General features: G+C 47.1%; 2 protein-coding genes across 2 annotated transcripts in view; one reads left to right on the top strand and one right to left on the bottom strand.

The window, feature by feature from the left end:
- LOC6600129 (integrin alpha-PS1) overlaps window positions 1-14,385 on the bottom strand; it is a 47,539-nt gene extending 33,154 nt beyond the window's left edge. The window contains exon 1 of the mRNA XM_026990820.1: window positions 13,567-14,385. Within this exon, the coding sequence (XP_026846621.1) occupies window positions 13,567-14,099 (533 nt within the window). The 5' untranslated portion in view covers window positions 14,100-14,385. The remainder of the gene's footprint in view (window positions 1-13,566) is intronic.
- Window positions 14,386-16,424: 2,039 nt separating this feature from the next.
- Window positions 16,425-20,726, top strand: LOC6600127 (vesicle-fusing ATPase 1). Its single transcript, XM_002025258.2, has 6 exons — window positions 16,425-16,679; window positions 17,312-17,400; window positions 17,462-17,680; window positions 17,759-19,387; window positions 19,459-19,617; window positions 19,774-20,726. The coding sequence occupies exons 1-6, from the start codon at window positions 16,671-16,673 to the stop codon at window positions 19,904-19,906; spliced, it is 2,238 nt and encodes a 745-aa protein (XP_002025294.1). The 5' UTR covers window positions 16,425-16,670; the 3' UTR covers window positions 19,907-20,726.
- Window positions 20,727-21,432: the final 706 nt, after the last annotated feature.

The raw sequence follows: 21,432 nt of genomic DNA, 5'->3' as shown, positions 1-21,432 counted from the left end.
GCGGGGCGAGGCAGCAGCAATTTGATTGGAATTTATTCTGTGGATGGGTCTCAGTATGGGTCTCAGTACGGGTCTGGTTCTGGGCCCAAGCAAATTACTCTTATTGCTGGCATTATGGCATGCAAATGACCAGGATGGGGCACGGATCGCTTTGGGTTTTGCCTGCTGCAGTGGGGCTCTCGCGATCTTCTTGCGACCTGCGAGCTGCGCCTGCGGCTGCGGCAATCAACGTCAGAGTCAACGAAGCGTTGAAAATGCCAATGAAACGGAAGCAACCGCAGTGGCAATTGCAACTGCCACGTCGGCAATTAGGTGGCGATTGCACCGAGCCCCGCCGAGCCAGGGCTGCAGCCCAGAGATCACTCACACAAGCCTCAGCCCTGGCATGCCGCAGCTGCAACCTCAGACAGCGAGAGAGATCCAAGAGGGCGCGTGGGCAGCACCAGCAGAACTTGCATAACACAGCCGATAGAAACCCCACTCTGCCGCTGCCGCTACCCTGCCTCCCCCCCTTGGCCCAAACAAGTTCTGCAAAAAATTGCAAATAACATTTCGAGTGTACTGTACCGCCAGGGGAATGCGCAATGCAAAATTACTTGTCGCGAACATTGGGCGAAAATGCATGGAAAATTTTAATTGCTCCCCCAGTGCTCCCCTGCTGCTGGTGCCCCGGGGGCATGTGGGTGGTGGGTGGTGGGTGGTGGGTGGTGCGCGGTGGTTGTTTTTTGGTCCGCCGTGTAATTGGGTCGTGCCAAGTGCCACGCCCTCCCGTGGCTAACGCCTTAATTGCTGAATGGATGAATCAGACGCCGCAAAGTGAAGCGAATGGAAATCGAGCTGGGGAGCAGTGGCGTGGCGGTGGATCCGCCTCAGAACGAGCCGTTGCCCGTCGGCGGAGATTCCCCAAAGAATCAGCCTGGAAATCTGCTGGAGCCAATGTGGGCCGAAGGGAGAATAGTCCAGCAGTTCCTTTGGTGGTTTCAGGAAATACAACACCAGCAGCATCATCCGTGAAGATTAGCTATTTTCTGCCACACTAAAGGGAACCACTTCTTGAGCCCATTTGGATATCCTGCAGTAACCAGCTCCAGTTCCCAGTATCAGCGCCAGCGCCAGCGCCAGCACCTCCTCCTCCAGCCAGAACCAGTTCCCCAGCTCCCCAGTCGCACAGTCCCTCCCCAGTCATCCCATCCCCATCCCCATTCCGAATTCCAAATTCCAAATTCCAAATTCCGAATTAAAGCACAAGTGAGCAAGAGCTGATCTAAATTGGATCGCCTCTAAGTGGATTATGTTCGTTTTGTTCGCTAAAAAACCGACCAAAAGCAATCCGCATGGGAACGAACGATCGAACGAACGGTCGGAGAACCGAAAAATGTCTCGATGGCCAAAACAGGCAAATTGGGGGCCATAATTTTTGATGGGTTTTCGCCTTTCCGATGGGAACGCGAACGTGAACGCGGCTGACGAAATCGTTTAGCAGCAGCGGCACACCGTTTTGGCTGCTGCTGCAGCTTTTTCCCGGTGGCTTCTTGGGCCTCTCAGCGAAGCGTTACCAATTAATTGAGGGGCGTCGTCCACACCCCACACCCCACACCCCACACCCACACCCCACACACTGTACCCCATACAGCCCCCAGGCCATGCGCCACAGAGGGGAGCGAAAGAGGGGGTAAGTATGTGACATAATTCCCCATTCGATGAGGCATGTGGCATGCTTCGATGCGTCCGCTTCGTTTGCGTGCGATTTGCGCACTCCACAATTAATTACTCTCTGTCCGAGGAGGCATTTTCCATTGAGAGCGGAAATGCGCCCGAAAACGGCCCATGGTGAAAATGGAAAATGCGATCGCAAGGGGGAGTGTGGGAAAGAGGAGGTGGGCCGAGACGTTTGGTGACTTTCACTGGCTAGCACGAAACGGAACGAAACGGAACGGAACGGAACGAAACGAAAGCAGCGCTGCCCACGCCCCAAAATGAAAAACCCCGACCAAATCATTAAAAAGAAACGTGATTTGCCTTTTAATTACAGCCCACAAAAAAAACCAAAAAAAGAAAATGAGCCGAGAAATACGAGAGAAAAAGAACGTTAAGAAAACGAAACGAGGAAGAAACTTTTCCGCCAGAGCGATTTTCCAGCTTTTTCGATGATGTCTGGCGTCAACGGCTCATAAATTTGATGGGAACTAAAATCTGGCCATACTCGTATTATAGTTCGTGTTGAATCTTTGGGAATTCTCTGGGATTTCGAGAGGATCAAAATTGAGAAGATCATATGCAACATACATATGTATGTGTACTTATCTCCACTGCCGATCCCTCCAATCAGATGTACATAGGCATATGGGATACGCGGATCTTGATTGGTTGATAATTTCATGGGGCGTCAATATGGAATTGAATGTCTGTGTTTATTGGAATAACTATAGGCCAATACTCCTGTGCCCTAATTCGCTAATTATTCTTTAGGAATTCAATACGAACTCCAAGGCTTCCATCCGGATTTCATGAGGATTCATGACCAACCCAAAGATTTTTCGATAAGCAAGTACGTTTATCGTGGTTATTGTTCCAGCAACGAAACGCAACCGCAGAATAGCCTTGGAGATACGAGTATCGGCTCTCTCTGGGCGAGCCTAATCGCACCTTTTATCGTGCGGAGGTCCCCATGGAGACGCCCCCCTGGACTGGGGCATACATACATACATATCGTATCTGTGTGTGTGTAGGCCCCAAATACGCCCTTCGAAGTGGAAAACAATAACCTTATCAATTAACCCATGGGGAGTTGCAGCACCTAGTGGTCCCAGACACATGCCTCACTCTGGCTGTCTCGCCAGATAAATGCGGCAACTGTCGCCACTGCCACAAAGTTTCCATCGCCATCTCCATCGCCATCGCTAGGTCTATGGACTAATACAACTCATAAACTGGAGCTCAAGTACATAAAACACGGCGACAACGACGACAACGACGACAACGAAACGGAAAACGAGTTGGAGTTGCAGTTGGAGCTGGAGTTGCTACACTCTTCCATAGGGTGCTACGATGTGGCACCAAGAGAGAGGCCAAGAGAGTGCCACACACTGTTCTGTTCTGTTCCGACACTACAAAGATACGAGTTTGTGGGCTAATAGAGCTCTGCTACCATGTATACTCGCATTAGTGTCTTAGATCTCTCCCGATATTGGCTTGACAATTTCAAAGAGATGGATCGAAACGAGTAGGGATATGGATACCTCATCTGCTCGATGAATATTCCAGGGAATTAATTCCATTATAGCACACGTCACATTCGAACCATCACATTCGGTTGATGTGTCTTTTCGATTATGGGAAATTTGTACAGCGAATCATTCGACAAACGTGTATTGTTGGCACTGGTGTGAATAGTCCTCAATATCCCTCGTGTCGAGTATTTCTTCGAGGGTGTATCGAGCTTCGACTACCTGCTGGAGGTATTCTTTCTTTCTGCCTGTACTTGCTGCAGTTGTAGTTGTTTTTTGGTAAAAGTGGCGCACTGCTGGCTTGTCAACATTTATGTACGTGTGTGTACATGTACATATCTGTGTGCCAATGCATCCGTGCAATGGCCATGCCGTGCTGTGCCGTGTCTCTGTCTCTGTCTGGGCCTGTGTGCTTTTGTGTGCGGCAAGTTTGTTCTTATCAAGAGTTGTGTCGCCATCGCAGTTTTCGATTTTGGCGCCCACACGCAGTCGAACTCAAAACGCAAAGCCGCAGCTAAAGCCGCAGCTGAATCTGAAGTTGCAGTCGAGTTGGTGTGGCAGTTGCAGCTGAAGTTGAGCTTGAGACTGAACCTGAAGCCGAGGCTGAGACTGGGGCTGAGGCAAGTCAAAATTCGTCATGTGCAACAAGCCAGCGGACAAGACACCCACTTGCAGACTCTTGTCTGTTTGTGTGTGTGTCTGTGTGTCTGTGTGTGTGCGTGTGCGAGTGAGAATGTGTGCGTTGGGGCGGGTAGGTGTGGCCTGTCGATTGTCGACAGGATTTGCATTTGGGCAGTCGCCCAAACGGTGCCACATGGTCCAAGGCGAGAGTCGCACAGAGAGCAAACAGGAGGGAGATTGTATACAGAAGGAGGGGGTCGGCGGGTGGGGGGTGGCGGCATGCAAAGACGTCCCAAAAGTGGGCGACACCAGACGTGGCACACAGACAGACGGCCAAACAGAGAGCAAGCGTTTGTTCAACTTGGAACTGTCGAGTGAAAAAAGTGAAGAAGAAAAAGAAAACGAAAAAGAAAAACCGAAGAAAAACTTCAGCCGAAGAAATCTAATCAATCCTATGCCCTACTCCATGTGTCTCTATCTCTGTATGGGTTGCCCCTCACCCTTCCCAACCGATCCGATCCCAAACATCTAGCAGCCTGATGGACTGCCAACATCTGTGGCAGGCAGAGGCAGAGGCAGACAGCCACAAACTAAGTAAAACAAAATAAATAATCATAATAAATAAACGAGCCACGAAAATCTCACAGTTCCATGTGAACAGACAGCCGCAGAGATTCAGATGCAGATGCAGATGCAGATGGAGATGCAGATGCAGATGCGGATGCGGAGAGTGATGTGGAGAGGGGAAGTCGTAGAACGCGAGATGTAGCAGACCAAGAGGAGGTTGCAACCAAATTGCGCGAAGCCAACGCCTCAAAGTGCCAAGAGGCAAGGCCCAATCAAGGCAGGAAAGGCACCCAAGTCCATAATTTGTGACTGACCAGGAACCTGGAGAACCTGGCACTTGAAAGAGACCAGCGACGGAAGAGGGAAAGGAATCCTGCAGGAAGAATAGCGGAAGATGGCGATACTCCTAAAGGAACATTGTATAGTCTTCGATCTTGTAGATATCTAGATGCTTGTAAAGGACATCTATCTAGCCATCTATCTAGCCATCTATCTATCTATCTATCTATTTATATATCTATCCATAAATCTATCATCATTTTTGGAATAATGAATTTGAAAGCATTTTATAGCCGAGTAATGAGCATTCGACCAGATCAAAGAAAAGTCAAGGAAAGTTGCTTTCATTCAATTTGAAATCTTTTGTCAACTTGGTAGCACCCCCTCCCTAATGCCATCTCTTACGCTCTCGCAGGGAGACGACGAACAGCTTATGTTCTCACTCTCTCAAGAAAATTCGGTTAATTTCAGTCAATCGGTGGTGATAGGAACAAGAGCCCTGGAGTACGCGTAGAGGCAACAAATAGTTACGTTTCGAGGTGAAGACGGTTCAACAATCAATCGGATAAGAACACTTAAATGGATGTCGGAAAAGCTTACGAAATGAACCAGTTCGAAGCTTAATATACCTGATAAAAGTATCTTTTGATTAACGATGGAACGTTGCAGCTGATCAAATAGTGACAGTCAGGGTGACCCCGATCGCTTCTTAAAGTGTCGCCGGGGTCACCAGCACCATCACCAGCATCAGTTCCAGACCTGATTAATGGCTCTGTTCTGCAGACACAATCCCTTCGAACGCTAACGAGCTGCTAACGAAGACGTTTCCCCAGAGACCAACTTCTAAGCGAAAAGGACAGAGATGATCTTCAATTGTTTCGGCACGATCCCCAGTGTGAAACGGTCCACAACAGTTAACCGTAAGAAAAACGCACAAAATTTTTAACAGCCAAACAACAAACGAAAAACAAGTCAGAAAAGTCAGTAAAAAAAAAACAAAACAAAAACAACAAGAACCAATAGCCAATAGCCGAAGCGATCTGAGGCGATCGCACAGCATAGCACATCACAGCACGCAAACAGAGCCCCACAAGGCCCCAAAACCGAAGCCAGAAACAACAACACAGCACCGCAGAAGAAACCCAGAGAGAAGAGAGAAGAGAGAAGAAAGAAGGCAAAGAAATAAGAAGAGCCGAAAGCAAACCATACGAAAACAACTTAAATTACCAGCACGGCGTCAATTTTCATTAGAAACAAGCGAACAAACGGAGAGCAGCACGATCAGAGCAGAGATCGGAGCAGAGCAAGAAGCGGTAAGAAGCGGGAAGTAACAACCCCAACTTTGGACCGGATTGAGGTAGATGCCAAGCCAGATGGAAGATGGAAGATGAGGATGGGTGATGGGAGATGGGAGATGGTGAGAGGTATAGCTGGAGCAGTGCTGGAGAGCTGGAGAGCTGGAGAGCCAGAGAGGGGGATATCCCAACAAAGTTTCAGTTTACTTCAACTTCAACTTCATCTGGGACTGAGACTGAGACTGAGACTGGGACAGGGACTGGGACTGGGGCAGGTATTGGCAATGGTTCGATCCATCTGCGGCTTTGTCTGACCTTCTTCCTCTCGCGCTCTCTCTCTCTCTCTCTCCCTCTCTGTCTCTCTTTTTTTCTCGTTCTCTCTTAACGTATTTTGCTTTTGGTAACGAGTTTCATTCGCACAATTCTCGGCTAGCCCCGGGCACCTACTACATGGGCAGCAGAGGAGAGACGTGAGGAAGGGAGCCCCAGTATTTGCTCCATAAATCTCACCCATGTGACTCGGACTCCGACTCCGACTGCGACTGTGGCCAGGGTTAATGCCATGGCAAGAAAATCTGCGTGAGATGAGCCAAGCGATGATCCCAACATGGGATCTGTGGGATCTGTGATAGCTTTCTGACTGCGGTTGCCATTCAATTCAGAGTGGGTCAGCGATCAGTATGGTGATCAGGAGAGGGGTCTGGTAACGGCTTTCCCATGCTCTATTGGTCTAGCTGCTAATGCTTTCAGGATCCAACATAAGGATCTTTGTTATTTCATTATTCGTTATTCATAAAAACATTATTCTGCTGCATGATCTGCTAGTCCTCCTTTCTATCCTCCGATCCTACCAGTCACTTCTATGACGTGTACCTGATCTTTCTGATCCTTTCGCTCATCCGTCGCTCCACTATTATGGTAAACAATTTTGCTTGCCCCAGGGCAATTTGTCGGCCTGTGATCAGCGGTGGCAGCAGCAGCCCGAACAGTTGCCGCATTTTGGGAATTATTGATTTATCGTGTGCTCATGGGACAATACTTATTTTTATGGTTTTCAGAGGACAGGGCCGTGCCGTGCCCCCTGCCCCCTGCCCCTTGCCTCATGCCTCATGCCTCTTGCCCAAGGCGTGGGCACTTTGATTTCTATGCGCAGAAAGCAGAATGATCTGCGCGATACTTTTATTTTGCTTGCGATGCTTCGGAGCTAACCCACGCGTCAATGGATTTTGATTTTGATTTTGATTCGGATTCGGGTTTCGAGTGGGGCACAACACATCTCCACTTGGCTTAGCTCTCTGCTCGAGCCTCCTCAAAACTCTTTGCTGCCTCTGCCTACCAATTGGCAATAAATCAAGACGCCCACACGCCGTCCGCTCTACGATCCCTGGTCTCTTGCGAGTATAGCAGCTTGCGTGGAGTTGTGGAGGAGCATAGAGCATGGAGCGGGGTGCTTGGATCAGTTGTGGAAACACTTTCAGGGGCCTCGAGCCTCATTAGTTGCTGGCTGAAATTATGTTGCAAGTTTTCGCAGTTTCGCAGTTTCGCATTTGCAAATGTTCCCCACAACATTTGTAGCACGGGTATCTGTTAGATACCATTGCTCGCCGCCTCACTCGACACCCAACAGCTGCTGCCCAGGCCCGATACGAACGGCGTTCCGCGATCTGACAAGCTGGTTGTTTCCCACACAAAGATGGCCAATTTTCTTCTCTTTCGGCTTATTTTTCCTGGTCTATAAATACGCACCGCCCCGCCCCGCCCCGCACCGCGCTCCCGGCCCCGCCCTGGAAAATCAATTGAATTTTCACGCATGTTTATGGCCCGCTCAACTTCCCATTGAGTTGTGTGTGGCAAGGGGCGACGCTACAGTGGGCAGTCGCTAAGACAGCACCAACAGAGAGTACTCGAATGCGACCTTGTGCAATAATCTATACCGGTATAAGAGCTCCGACTTCTACGATGCTCAGGATGTGTTCCAGAGTCTACCTTCCCGCAGGCAAAGCCTGCAGGTGCCTGTTTAGCATGCAATGTCCAGTAGGGACACAGCTGTGGTTAGTTACAGTTTTCTGAGCATAACATTTTGCGTAGATTCGATTATTTTCAAGAACTACGTGTAGTGTATACCTATGAAGATCTTTATGTCAAAGATCTGGCCGAACACAAGCCATATTTCCGATAAAGATTCCTGGATTGTTACTATATCATCCTGTTATTCGCACATAATTGTGAGCTGCATTTGTAGGAAGCGTTTACTGTGCTTTCGATTGGCTAAATCTGCGTTCTGTTCTCTTTTTATTTTTGTAGTTTCCCTTGCCGACAAAACAAGTGAACTTTTCCCATGGAGCCTCTAAAGTCCTCCTCTCGCTGCTCTGCCCTTCAGTCGCCCCAAAGTTAGCACTTAATATCCCCAGAACGTCGTCGAACAACCAGGCATCAATTCTGTATCCATGCTGGCTCACACTCGTACAAGAGTAGCTACAGTGGCGGTCACAATAGCAGCGTACAGTACAGTATTTTGTATAGAATGAGTACTCGTACATGCATCGGACATGCTTACAAGGGATCCATGGATAACTATGGAACCATGGATGCGATCATGGGAGATGTTGAGGGAGCTAGGGGCTAGGGCAGAGGATGGTTTTTGGTTCCACTAGGTGCGATGCTCCGTTCAGTTGACATGGCCGTTCGTTTATGGGAAATTCGCCCTCAATGGACTCCTATGCCGTTGAACGCGACTGTATGCCCGTCCGTGTGCTCGTCTGCGTATTGTAAATGTCTTCAGCAAGTGTTTTTGGCCATTTCGTCTTCTGCGTTTTTCGGTCTTGGCGCTTTTTGCATTTGCCGTTTTTGACTTCATTTGTTTATGTATGTCCGCCAGTGGCGGCGCACAGTGGGATTGGCTTGGGGCAGGAGGAAGGGGAGTGGGAGTGGGAATGGGTGTGGAAGTGGAAGTGGAAGGGGAGCTCTGTTCATGAGGAATGGGCTTTCGGCCTGGGCCAACTATTTGGCCGCCCAACGGATACGCACACACGCACACACGCGCACGCATAGATATGCGTATGCCCGATGTGCGAACATCCACGATATCCGAAATGGGAATGGGAACCAGCAACAATAATAACCATAAACTGTCGACCAGCCTATGTCTATGCCGGGAAGACCCCACACCATACACCGTACACCATACAGCACAGACACCACCCAAGCGCCCCCTGCCCCTACCCCTGCCGCCCGACTGTTTGGCGTCTGTTGACCTCATTTCGGCGAAACGTTTTTTTGTATGCTGTTCTTTTTTCTAGCTCGGTGCGGGGCTTTAGCAGAGCAGCGAACCCAACCGGGAACACATGTTGGCACAACACCCAAGACCCAGAGCAGGAGAATCGGCGAAGCAGGGAGCGGATCCAAGAGATCCACAAGATCCATATTCGTACTTATGTATGTATATGCTTACACATGTATGTATGTATAAGAATCAGCAAACCGAGATAATAGATTAATAACGATCCCAACTAAAGCAATACATTCACCATCATCACTGTCATCTTACCAGATACAGATGCAGATGCAGATACGGAGATGCTTTTTTGTGTACATCGGACACTGGGGCACATTTTTCCCCTAAACGAATTGGAACATCGAAGCTTAGCAGAAAATTGACAGTCACACGTATCCGAAATATGGACATGCTGTCAAGTCGGCCAGCCGAAATCATTCGCGTTCGCGTTCGCGACCTTCGGATGGTTTCCATCCCGACGACTTCCACTGGAGGATCCGGCGGTGCACGTCGCGCATACTGAGCAGCGATAATTATAATTATACCTATAATTATCGTTGCTCCACTGCAGTGGAAAGCGCGCCGCAATTTCGCTTATCTCGGGCTGCACCTGAGTGACATTTCCATTTACGATTCATTTTGCTGGCCGCATCCCATTTACAAAACAAATACTCGCACTAGTACGCGACAGAAAGGCGAGTATGTCAACAAGTGGATGCGACACGGGTGCGAAATCAGTGAGATCAGAATTCAAGGTGCTGGAACGTAGGAGGCACAGTCGTCGATGTGTCGCTCAATCCGAGTCCAATCGTCGCTCACGCAGTAGCTACGCTGAAGTCCGCTCTGACAGTCAGCTCTCTGCTATTCCGATGAGTCCGGAACGAAGAAGACTGACTCTCCAGGAACGAATTGGTGCTGATTCCGGACTCGAGACTCACAGAAGAGAATGGAAGGCAACGGAACGAAAGGAAAGAAACGTATGTAGCTATTCTAAAAAAGGCTCTCCATCACGATCTCCGCCTATTGAATGCAGGCAGATCCTCGTGTAGTGGGTGAAAGCTGAGCGAAAGCGCCGAAAAGTACACAGGCTGTAGCTTTTAAAGCTAAGCTTTGATCTGATCGATATCTTATTTAACTCAAAAGATATAGTTCAGCAGAGACAGACGAAAATGCAGCCATTAAAGCTGAGCTCCCATCAGAGATGGAATCGGAAAGCTCCTTCCACTCAGCTGCTCAGGACTGCGGAGCCATGGTGTACGCAGGGCCCGAGTTTTTTTTCGTTCTCTTCTTAGTCAGACTTCGTAGTTTGAAGCAATCTGAAGAAAGTGAAGAAACCTACACGTGTTCTCCGTCACTCTCTACGCTATCCAACACTGCCGATTGCATCACCTTTCCAAAAGTGGTAGCAATTCCGTAGTGTAGTCCTAGGTAACACACGTTCCACAGGGTCTCTCGCGCGAGAGTAACCAATGTAGTTGCTTTTTGTAGAGAGTTCTCAGTCCGGTGGACCCCACAGAGCGCGTGATCTGCACGTTCAGCAGACGGGCGGCGGACAGAGGGAAAGGCAGAAAGACAGATAGGCAGACGATGGGTAGACGGTTGGACAGGCGGAGGCAGAGGCAGAGGCAGAGGCGGAGATGGAAGGAATAGCAGGGGAAAGCATGACGGACATGACGGACATGACGGACATGACATTCGTTTGTCAGCAAATCAAAAAATTTTACTGCATGCAGACGCGTACGAGCGTATGCGTAGGGTACTGGGGGGTGACTGTGGGGGAGGCGGGTGCGATCGGGGGTAAGCACGGATGATGCGAGTTAACATGTAAATGGATTTTTGATTGCAAGCGGCGGCTTTTGTTCCTTGTTCCTTGTTCCGCCACAACCCCCCCACCCAGCACAGCCTTGATCATGGCCAAAGGAGCTGTCAGCGTGTATGGCCCCATGACACACTGGAGCTGGAGCTGGGCCTGGAGCTGCCTGCTCGTTCCGCATGACAAAACGACAAGAGCATTCGGTGTGCACCGTGGATGCCTACACTCTCTCTCTCTCTCTCTCTGTCTGCATCTCGCTCTCAGTGCAGGAACAGGAATGAGCCCTAAAACCAGCTGTGGGAAAGTCTGCCAGAGGAGGAGGAAAGGAGAGAGCGGCAAAGGTCCAAATGCACTTAGCCTGCATCCCTCAATTGGATCAAAATCAAAATCGGATGAAGATGTAAATGAGCTATCTTGAGTTTGTATCTGCAAAATATATCTGAGGACGTCTCTGAAAAATGTATCTGAATCTCCTCATCACTCATCAATCTGTACAATGCTGCTTTTAAATGTATCTGTATGTATATGTACATATGTATAAATGTATGTGCATGTTTCCTAATAAAAAATAAAACATGTGTTTCTGTATCCTTTTATATTGTAAGGTAGCAGATATATACAGATACTATTTTCGATTTGTGCATTCGAAATGAATCTGTATCACTCAAAGATAAATAAACACAAACATACATGCACATCTACTACTTCTCAATGGGCATAGCATTTCCTCAATCCTCAACTTGGGTCCTTTCCATCGCTTCTAATGTTCCTGGGGTTGCATACAATACATCTTTATGGGAATCTCTACGTAGATCTCTGGTTGGAATGTCGATTAGTTCTTTATAAGGTTGGATAAACAGAGTCTGGAGCGGGGGAAATCTAATTGCTTTGACCCACTGGAAGCAGCCGAGAAGTTGTATTACCACTTGCCCAACTTAGAGATCATCAAAAGGAAACTCGAATGTCGGGTGCCGAGTGCCAGGTGCTGGGACTTCCAGTTCCAGAGGCCTCAATGTCATGGTTATAGCGTATCGCGACTTCGTCTTATACGTATTGAGTATTGATTTCTGATTTTCTTTCTGCCCATTTTTATGGCCAGTGCCAGTTGGCTCCGTTTTGTCTGCCCAGTTTGGAGCTGGAGCTGGAGCTGTCGTCTGGCATTTCAGGCCAAACTCTATTCCCATTGACGACGTCGAAGGCAGGCATCGAAGACACCTTTAATGGCTCTTTAGCTACTGAACCCGGCCCGGCCCGGGTCGGATCCAAATTTAAGCTGAACCATAGTCCCAGACAGACACAGTCACATGCAAATCAATGGACATCCGCTATGACAATGCCCCGTCAAGAGGAGGCGTTGTTCTTCTTCTCGGAGTACGAGTGCGAGTACGAGTATCTCGAGCGCTATCTGTGAAGTGACACGATAATATTAGCCCCCGCATAAGACAGCGATGAATATTTGCAAAAATAAAATAAGTTCCGATAAAGAAAAGAATCAACAGAAATGTCAAAAGGCAAACAAGGAAATTGTCACACATGTACTGTAAACTTCAGACCACCAAAACGAAGACTCATTTTTGTTTTTTCGTATCGCAAACAAACAAAGTCGACAGACATCCTTCAAAGGGAGCAGCACTGATACTAGTACTGATACTCGTATCAAGCCATTTCAGAAGTCGGCCAAATCCTTTAGCCATCAATGGCTAGTACTAGCTGGAATTTTTCATGAATCTGTAGCCGACTCCAATATTTGTGGCCTGGCATCATCTCTCGAAATAATCAATATTCAAGCACTTTAAGTTAATTCAAGCGAATACGAATGCGAATACGAATACGTATGCAAATAATAATAAAAAGTTGGCTTAAACAAGTTTCGCGCATTAGCAACAGCAGCAGCAGCATTCGACAACAACAATTGCAATGGAAATTCGCATTTTTGTTGTCCAGTTCTGCTGATTAATAACAATCAATGTCAGTCAATTAAGCTAAAATCGATTTGGCCAATATTAAAACCAGTTTGGCGTTTGCCGTTTGGCGTTTGGCGTTTGGCGTAGCCCCCTAGAAATGATTCTTCGACATTTTCACGTTCACGTTCACCTTCTGGCGGCAGTGCCTTTGATTCGTCAAAGGATCTTCTGGCAATTGAACAGAGATGGGATGGCGTTGAAGCAGTACTCTTTCCTGTACAACTCGTGAGGGGTGTTGGTGGAGCTAACGAGTGTTACTCCGGCCAGAGAGGCAGGACGGGACGGAATCTCCGCATAAGCGTCATTGTTAATGAAGCAAGTGTGCGCATTCGTCGGAACTCATTCTGTAGGGTGATCTATCTGTCTTCTCTTTTGACTTTTGACCCTGGGCTTAAGAACTCTAACAGATTCGACGATTTATGATCCATTTCACCAACAACTACGAGTACTGTCTGCTGGGGGCATACACAAATTTAGATGCGATTTTGAGAATCGTTTCATTTTCCCCATAGGAAAATGCACTTACCACTTGGTGTTGTTCGCCGAGTTGGCTTCGCCGATGGTGTGGGTGGCCACGGAGTAGCCGAAGTGCGAGTGGGGGTGTCCGTACTTGATCAGCGGCAGTCGCTGCTCCAGATTGAAGCCGCAGACTTCACTGAGGGCCAACGCGAGCAGCAGTACCAGCCAGAGCTGGCGGACAGGTGTGGCATAGGAGGATGCTGCCGCATCTGCTGCTGCTGCTGTGCGGCTTAGGTGGTGCAGCATGATCATGTTGCGGCTTTTAGCTGTAGTTCTGGGAGTTGCACGTGCACGTGTACCGGGCACGGCAATGGCCCGACTTTCGGCAGCGTCGGAAATCTCCCAGCAGGAGATAAGCAGAGAAGGGCAGGCAGGCAGTGACGCGGGGTCAACGACGGCGATGGCGGCGCTTCGATCAACAGGTAGTTGCCCACGGATTTTCCACACTCTCTTTTCCAGTTGCTTTGCTTTTCTTGTTGTTTTGTGTTTTCCTTCTCCAAATACAGAGACACACACACAGGCACTCAAATTCATGGGCATACAATCGCACAGGTAAAAAATAATTACATAAAGCGCAGCCCGCACGGCGATAAAATTATCTTTACGAAATTGATAAAGACCTGTATTTTTAAATCAAATTCCTACGATTAAAAAGCGTGCGGGCAGTCGAAAAGCTTCGCACAACTCCTCACCGCGGCAACGATTAGCCGATATGACATATCGAATATTATATTTTTTAAATAAAATTTTTGTGGGTGATATTTTAATTTTGGAATATATCAACGGTCTTTTCTGAGCTCAGAACAAAATTCGACACTCCGTCTCCGTTGTTATCTTGTCCGCGGCCCGATGTGAATGGGCGGCAAGGCCTTTCTTTCAAATACGCCCGCCTTTGTCATGTTGGTGCTTACAAAATGTTTCTCGCCTCATGTGTCTAGAAAACGTATGTTGCTGAGAAAAAAGGTATGGACAGCAAGTATAACGCCCAGAAAAATATAGTGCACTCAAGCCTACGCTCACCCTTTTCTTTAGGCTGTACTTGTGGTGAAAATGAAAATATTTGTACCTAAGGTGAGGTGAGGTTCGTATCATGACAGTTGTATGTTGCTGTTCGTTCATATTCGTTCGGATTTGTCAGACTCCTGTTGCCCCTAAAAGATATTGCTGGAAAATCATATTCAGTCAGGCTCCGGTTTTCATTTTCACAAAAGTTTTCGGTATTAAATTTTCAAAGTAAATCACTTTTGAAATCACAGAAATTGGGGGTCCCGTTTTCACCAACCGCTAGATTTCTTACTTGTCAAAACGAAAACATTTTGCTCAACGAATTGAAAAGCAAACGTCTTTTTAAATGAAAAAATATATGACTTATTAATGCATTGAAATAAACTTGACACCTATGTATATGTATCAGGGCAGTTTAACTTGTGCTTTCTTTATAAATAATTTGTTCTTAACCCAACCTCAAATTTGGCTCGGAAATAATTGGTCTGGGCAACCACTTTTTGTTTTGGTGCAAACAGCTGACGCAGTCCGATTTGGTTATCAGAACGTTGACAAGAAATACATTTTTGCGCATAACAGCACAAATGTGCATTTAACAGCGCAGACTGTGCTTGTAACATGCGCGTAACAGAACATCTGGGTAAGGACATCTGTTTCCCGCCACATTTAAATCGTACTTCAAAATAATCTTGTTATGTTAATATTACGACTTTCTTCTTTTTTTCCAGGTGAAAGCATAAATCATCTCTTCAAGATGAAATCCTGGTAGGATTCATGAGAGACAATCTGGATTTGGAAAGACGATTTGTGAAGGGCGACCGAGCTGTTGTCGATGCCAAGTGGGCAGGGCTTTGCGGCGCTCTTTGCTGTTTGGCCGCCAATCAAGCATGAATTGGGTTTAACACTACTATCTTAAATTCTACAATTTCAGGTTTGGGCAGATTGGAAGACGAACATCCGTAAGAAGTTGGCCAAGAACAAATTGCAAACTCAAGCTACAGGCGGAGGGCCCTACACACAGAAATTGGTTGGGAAATTGGAGAAGGAAGTGGAAAAACTGTGTGGCCTGTATGAAATGGTGGAAGGAGTAGCTGGGCCATAAGCTTGACCCTTAGCAATTTAATTTTTAATGTGTTAAAAACACAAGTGTTTCATCTAAGAAGTTCGGATCTTCTTAGATCACGTAATTTCTCCCGTCATTTTGTTTTAAAACAATAAATTGAAAAATTAAAGGCATTTGTTTACAAGCAGCCAGGTCAGCTGTTTTTGTTTGCCAGAAACTATGAAATATTAAATATATCGTGAAATCATAACGTATTGGCATCCATCACTGAGCGCTGAGTAAGTTGTACTGGTGAACATGCCCAAAACATGCCCGATATTATTTTCTATTATACTGAAGGTGCACCAACTGACACACAATTTTATTAGTTTTGATGTGAAAACTAGTTACCATTTATTTCAGAAGAAAGGTGATTGCCATAAAATTATCGTAGTATTCTGTGGCAATAGTTTCCAGAGATGAATAAACTTGACGATTTCCGTTGGACAGTGGGCAACAAAAATCATTTAAATTTCCGTTACAGCTGAATGACATTAGCTTCAAAAACAGAGAAATTAACATTATTGTGACGTATGTGCCAGAATTTTTGGCCATGTTAAAATTTTGTGTCACATCACTCGGCTCTTGTGCGTTGGCAGTTTGAATAATCCCGCTTGCGCGCCAGGCCGTCATGCTGTCAGCCCTGGGCGTAGCACCTGAGAACCTGACTGCTCCGCGACGCCGCTTGAAGAAATCGATAGAATACTGCGCATAAAATCGTTTCGCCAGTCCCACAGTGTACTTCTACCTTTAATTCGCTTAAGGCAAATTAATTGTCTGAAATCGAGTGATACCAAAGCTAGTTAGTTTAACCGGGCATTGAGAAGCTCTACATCGAGCAGTGAGAGCCGAAGAACCGTCAAATTTTGGGAAAAAAAAAACCCATTTCTGTTACCAAATTCATTCGCGAGTTTGTGCCAAGAATTTGAATCGATAATCGGGGAGGCTGTAAACACAAGGCCCCCTTCCAAAGAAAACTTTCGCAGAGCGCAGCAGCAGGAGTCATGTCTTATGTGAGTGCAATTCATAATTTATTTAAGCCTGTAAATATTTTTGTATTATAAGAGTCTGTAAAATCATGGTACTTGGGTACATCTTTCCATCAGCTCGAAAGATGGCTACAGCTTAAGAATCACGATAATGATTATGTATGTGGTATTGGATACCTATCCTATATACCTTGTACCTGACTGATACTATAGGGATAATTTATTTGCAGAGATTTCATGCTTTAGTGCTTACAACAGCAGAATTTTCTTTAGGTCATATAACTGTTATAGGAAAAAACTTAAGTTCCATTCCATTTATATATATGTACATATGTATGTACATAGGTATGGTAATAAAATAGTTGTTCCTCAAGATAACTATATAATACATTTTTTATATAATTTTTCTCTTTTGAAAGTCTAAAAAATTTCCTCGAAATATAAATGCACTCTTAAATACTCATAAATACAGGTGGCCATGGAATAATTCGTAGTGATTTGCTGCAGATATAGCAGGATTATAAATAAAATAGCCTGACTCCAGTAAAATAAAAAGTTTTCCCTTAATATGTACGGCTTTAGCTGGGGTAAAGATACCGTTTCATCAGGTTGCATAGGCTTTCAATGGTACATTTTCTTAATTGGTGAAATTGCAGCGGTTGAAGGCCACCAAATGCCCCACGGACGAGCTCTCGCTCACCAATCGAGCCATTGTCAATGTGGGGGACTTTCCCGACGATGTGAAGTAAGTTCAAAAATCGATTGGAGAAGCGTTTGACTACTTAATGCGATGTTTATCCCAAAAGGTACGCGGACATCTCTCCGGCTCCCGGGCAGCACTTCATCTTCGCCCTGGAGAAGACGGTGGAAGTGCCCCGCGGCTATGTGGGCTTCTCCCTGGTGCAGCGCAAGTGGGCAATGGTGTCCATCAATCAGGAGCTGGAGGTGCGACCTTACCGTTTCGACGCCAGCTCTGATGTCATTACCTGTGTGTCCTTCGAGACGGACTTTCTGCAGAAGAAAACGTGAGTAGATCGATAGGCTATGAAATCGGCAGAAATCGGTGCAAAGAAAGAATCGAATTCTGTTCACTTCCTCCTCAGCGTGTCCCAGGAGCCCTACGACTCAGACCTGATGGCCAAGGAGTTCATAATGCAGTTCGCCGGCATGGCCCTCACCGTGGGTCAGTCTCTGGTGTTCAACTTCAAGGATAAGAAGCTGCTGGGCCTGGCCGTCAAGTCGCTGGAGGCCATCGACCCGAAGACACTGGGGGAGGGCAAGGAGGCTGCCTTGCGCAACGTCCGCTTCGGAAGAATCCTAGGAAACACGGTGGTGCAGTTCGAGAAGGCTGAAAACAGCTCGCTGAACTTGCAAGGGAAGTCCAAGGGCAAGGTGGTGCGCCAGTCGATCATCAATCCGGACTGGGACTTCGGTAAAATGGGCATCGGCGGCCTGGACAAGGAATTCAACTCCATTTTCCGGCGGGCCTTTGCCTCGCGAGTCTTCCCCCCCGAACTGGTCGAGCAGCTGGGCTGCAAGCACGTTAAGGGCATCCTCCTCTACGGTCCACCGGGCACGGGCAAGACCCTGATGGCCCGCCAGATCGGAACTATGTTAAACGCCCGCGAGCCAAAGATCGTGAACGGACCGCAGATCCTGGACAAGTACGTGGGCGAGTCGGAGGCTAATGTCCGAAGACTGTTCGCTGAGGCCGAGGAGGAGGAGAAGCGGCTGGGGCCCAACAGCGGCCTGCACATCATCATCTTCGACGAGATCGATGCCATCTGCAAGCAGCGTGGTTCTGTGGCAGGGAACAGTGGAGTGCACGACACCGTCGTCAATCAGCTGCTCACCAAGATTGATGGTGTCGACCAGCTGAACAACATCCTCGTAATCGGGATGACCAATCGTCGGGACATGATCGATGAGGCCCTGCTCCGACCGGGTCGTCTCGAGGTCCAAATGGAGATCAGTCTGCCCAACGAGCAGGGACGCGTGCAGATCCTCAACATCCACACCAAGCGAATGCGCGACTTCAACAAGATCAACGATGACGTCGACTGCAAGGAAATCGCTTCCCTCACCAAGAACTTTAGCGGAGCCGAGCTGGAGGGTCTTGTGCGTGCGGCCCAGTCCAGTGCCATGAATCGCCTGATCAAGGCCGATGCCAAGGTCACCGTCGATCCCGAGGCCATTGAGAAAATCAAGGTGAATCGGGATGACTTTCTGCACTCCCTGGAGAACGACATCAAGCCCGCCTTCGGAACGGCCCAGGAAATGCTCGAGAACATGGTGGCCCGGGGCATCATCAACTGGGGCACTCCCGTTAGCAATTTGCTCGAGGACGGCATGCTGTACGTCCATCAGGCCCAAGCGCCCGAGTCAAGCGGTCTTGTTTCTGTGCTTATTGCCGGTGCCCCTAACTCGGGAAAAACTGCGCTGGCCGCCCAGCTGGCCAAGATGTCAGACTTCCCCTTCGTTAAGGTCTGCTCCCCGGAGGACATGGTCGGCTATACAGAGTCGGCCAAGTGTCTGCACATCCGCAAGATCTTCGACGACGCCTACCGTTCCACTCTCAGCTGCATCGTGGTGGACAACGTGGAGCGACTGCTCGACTACGGTTCGATTGGGCCGCGCTACTCCAATATGACACTCCAGGCCCTTCTCGTGCTACTCAATAAGCAGCCGCCCAAGGGCCGCAAACTCCTCATCTTGTGCACCTCCAGCAGGCGGTAAGTTCCCGTCCGTCCCCCACATACCTAATGCACTCGAAGGATCTAATTTCTGTACTCGTTCTCCCCAGTGAGGTGTTGGAGGAGATGGAAATGCTGACCGCCTTCACCTCGGTTCTGCATGTGCCGAACCTCTCTAGTCCTGAACACGTCTTGGCCGTTCTCGAGCACACTGACCTCTTCAACAAGGGCGAAGTCCAGGCCATTGGCAAGAAGATGGCTGGCAAACGGTAAGAATATAAGCCGCACACATCTGCAACATTGCGTTTCTATCTGTTTGCTTGAAGATTCTCGTATTTTGTTATTTATGCAGTGCTTAAATAGCGAGGATGGGATATCCATATGTGAGCCTTTATAATGAAAGATACCGTTTATCTGTTTTCCAGCGTCTTCATTGGGATTAAGAAGCTGCTGGGCCTGATCGACATGGCCCGACAAACAGAGCAGTCGCAGCGGGCCATCAAGTTCCTTTCCAAGATGGAGGAGGAGGGCGGCCTGGATATGGTGGCCCGACAATAAGCCGTCACCCTTCTCTCCTGCTGTCTCAATTATTAGCTTCTAAGTGCAATGACGGGAAAGAATGTCAACTCCAAATACTCGTATAGACCGCTAAAATTATACTCAATATACATATACACAATACATATGATATGATCCCACAAATATTCGAGCTAGGATGGTGTTGTTTGTTCGGTCCCAGTCCAAAGAGTTTCCCGCGTCCTGTGCCCCAACCAGAGCGCAATCAAATCGACAGATATGTGAGACCCGTGACCTGATAATGGCTGATGGAGCGAAAGATTATTCAATTATATATCATGGCCGTCTAACTCGTTAATAGCATAATATATTCACTCTCGTTCGTTTTGGCAGCAGGAGGACAATCTTTCTCGTTATTATTGATTAGGCCGCAGAGGCCACGGAGGAAGAGATGAGCTTGAAAAATAGGATCTTTGTGAAATACCTATAAGACAGGCTTATCGATACATACATACATATGTGTGTGAATATGTGCTTAGATACAATGAAATGCATATGTACACCAAACTAAATTACAAGTTAAATATTGTTAATCGTCAATGTTATAGATATACCTTTGAGGAGGAACGACGCCGAAAGAAGCCTGGATAAGGAACAGAGAAGGTCGTTTATGTATGTACAATACGCTAAGATTCGTTAATAGCCTAATAATCTCTCTTGCTAATTAATTAATTTAATGTGGAAATTTATCCAAGCATAATATTATTATTATTATAATTATTATAATATTACTACCAAATATAATATATTGTTCACCGAAAATGTTATAAATATATCTCCAATAAAGAATAACAAAACTACATACTATTTGGCTACAAATTTAGCTCTAAAGAGTCTTGGAGTTGACTTGAATCGCTGAACCAAAGTCGGATAGGAACAAATATGGCAGATCATCTACCATTCAATAGCCAATGAATAAATACGCTTCCAGAAACCTATTTGAAGATGAGTCGTACATTTTCGAACATGTCTTACAGCATTGCCTCGAAGTTGCCGCAAATAGCCACAAGCTGCCGCATTTTGGGAGTGTTGGACAAAATACTTTTACATTATATAGTCAGGAATTAAAACGAGGGGGAACGTTATGAGTTGCTGCGGACACCGCAACTCTACAGTTATACCCGATACTAAGTCAGTATGGCTCTCCTCCGGCAGACGCCGCTAATATTAAACGAAACTACAAAGAGTGCGAGAGAGACAGAAAATCAGTCTGAGCGTGACGTCGGGCGCTGCGTAGCCAGTGCAATTTGATTTGTTCCTTTTGGCTATAAAAATTATCTGATATGATCCAGACTCAGCAACCGGATAGTCATTCTCTATGATTCTGCGTTTTTAGTTTTCTCGAATCTGCAATATTGTGGATGCAACAGATTTTCGTCTTTTGTGTGGGCGGAAGGGGGTGGGGCGAAATTTTGACATAAAACGGTCAAGGTCCGATATCACAGGAGTGTGGATACCAAATTTGGTTGCTCTAGCTCTTATGGGTTCTGAGATCCTTGAACTCATAT

This window comes from Drosophila persimilis, unplaced genomic scaffold, assembly GCF_003286085.1.
Source record: "Drosophila persimilis strain 14011-0111.01,24,50 unplaced genomic scaffold, DperRS2 tig00000622-arrow-arrow-pilon, whole genome shotgun sequence".
NCBI lineage: Eukaryota > Metazoa > Arthropoda > Insecta > Diptera > Drosophilidae > Drosophila > Drosophila persimilis.
This window is presented reverse-complemented; position numbering and strand designations above follow the sequence as displayed.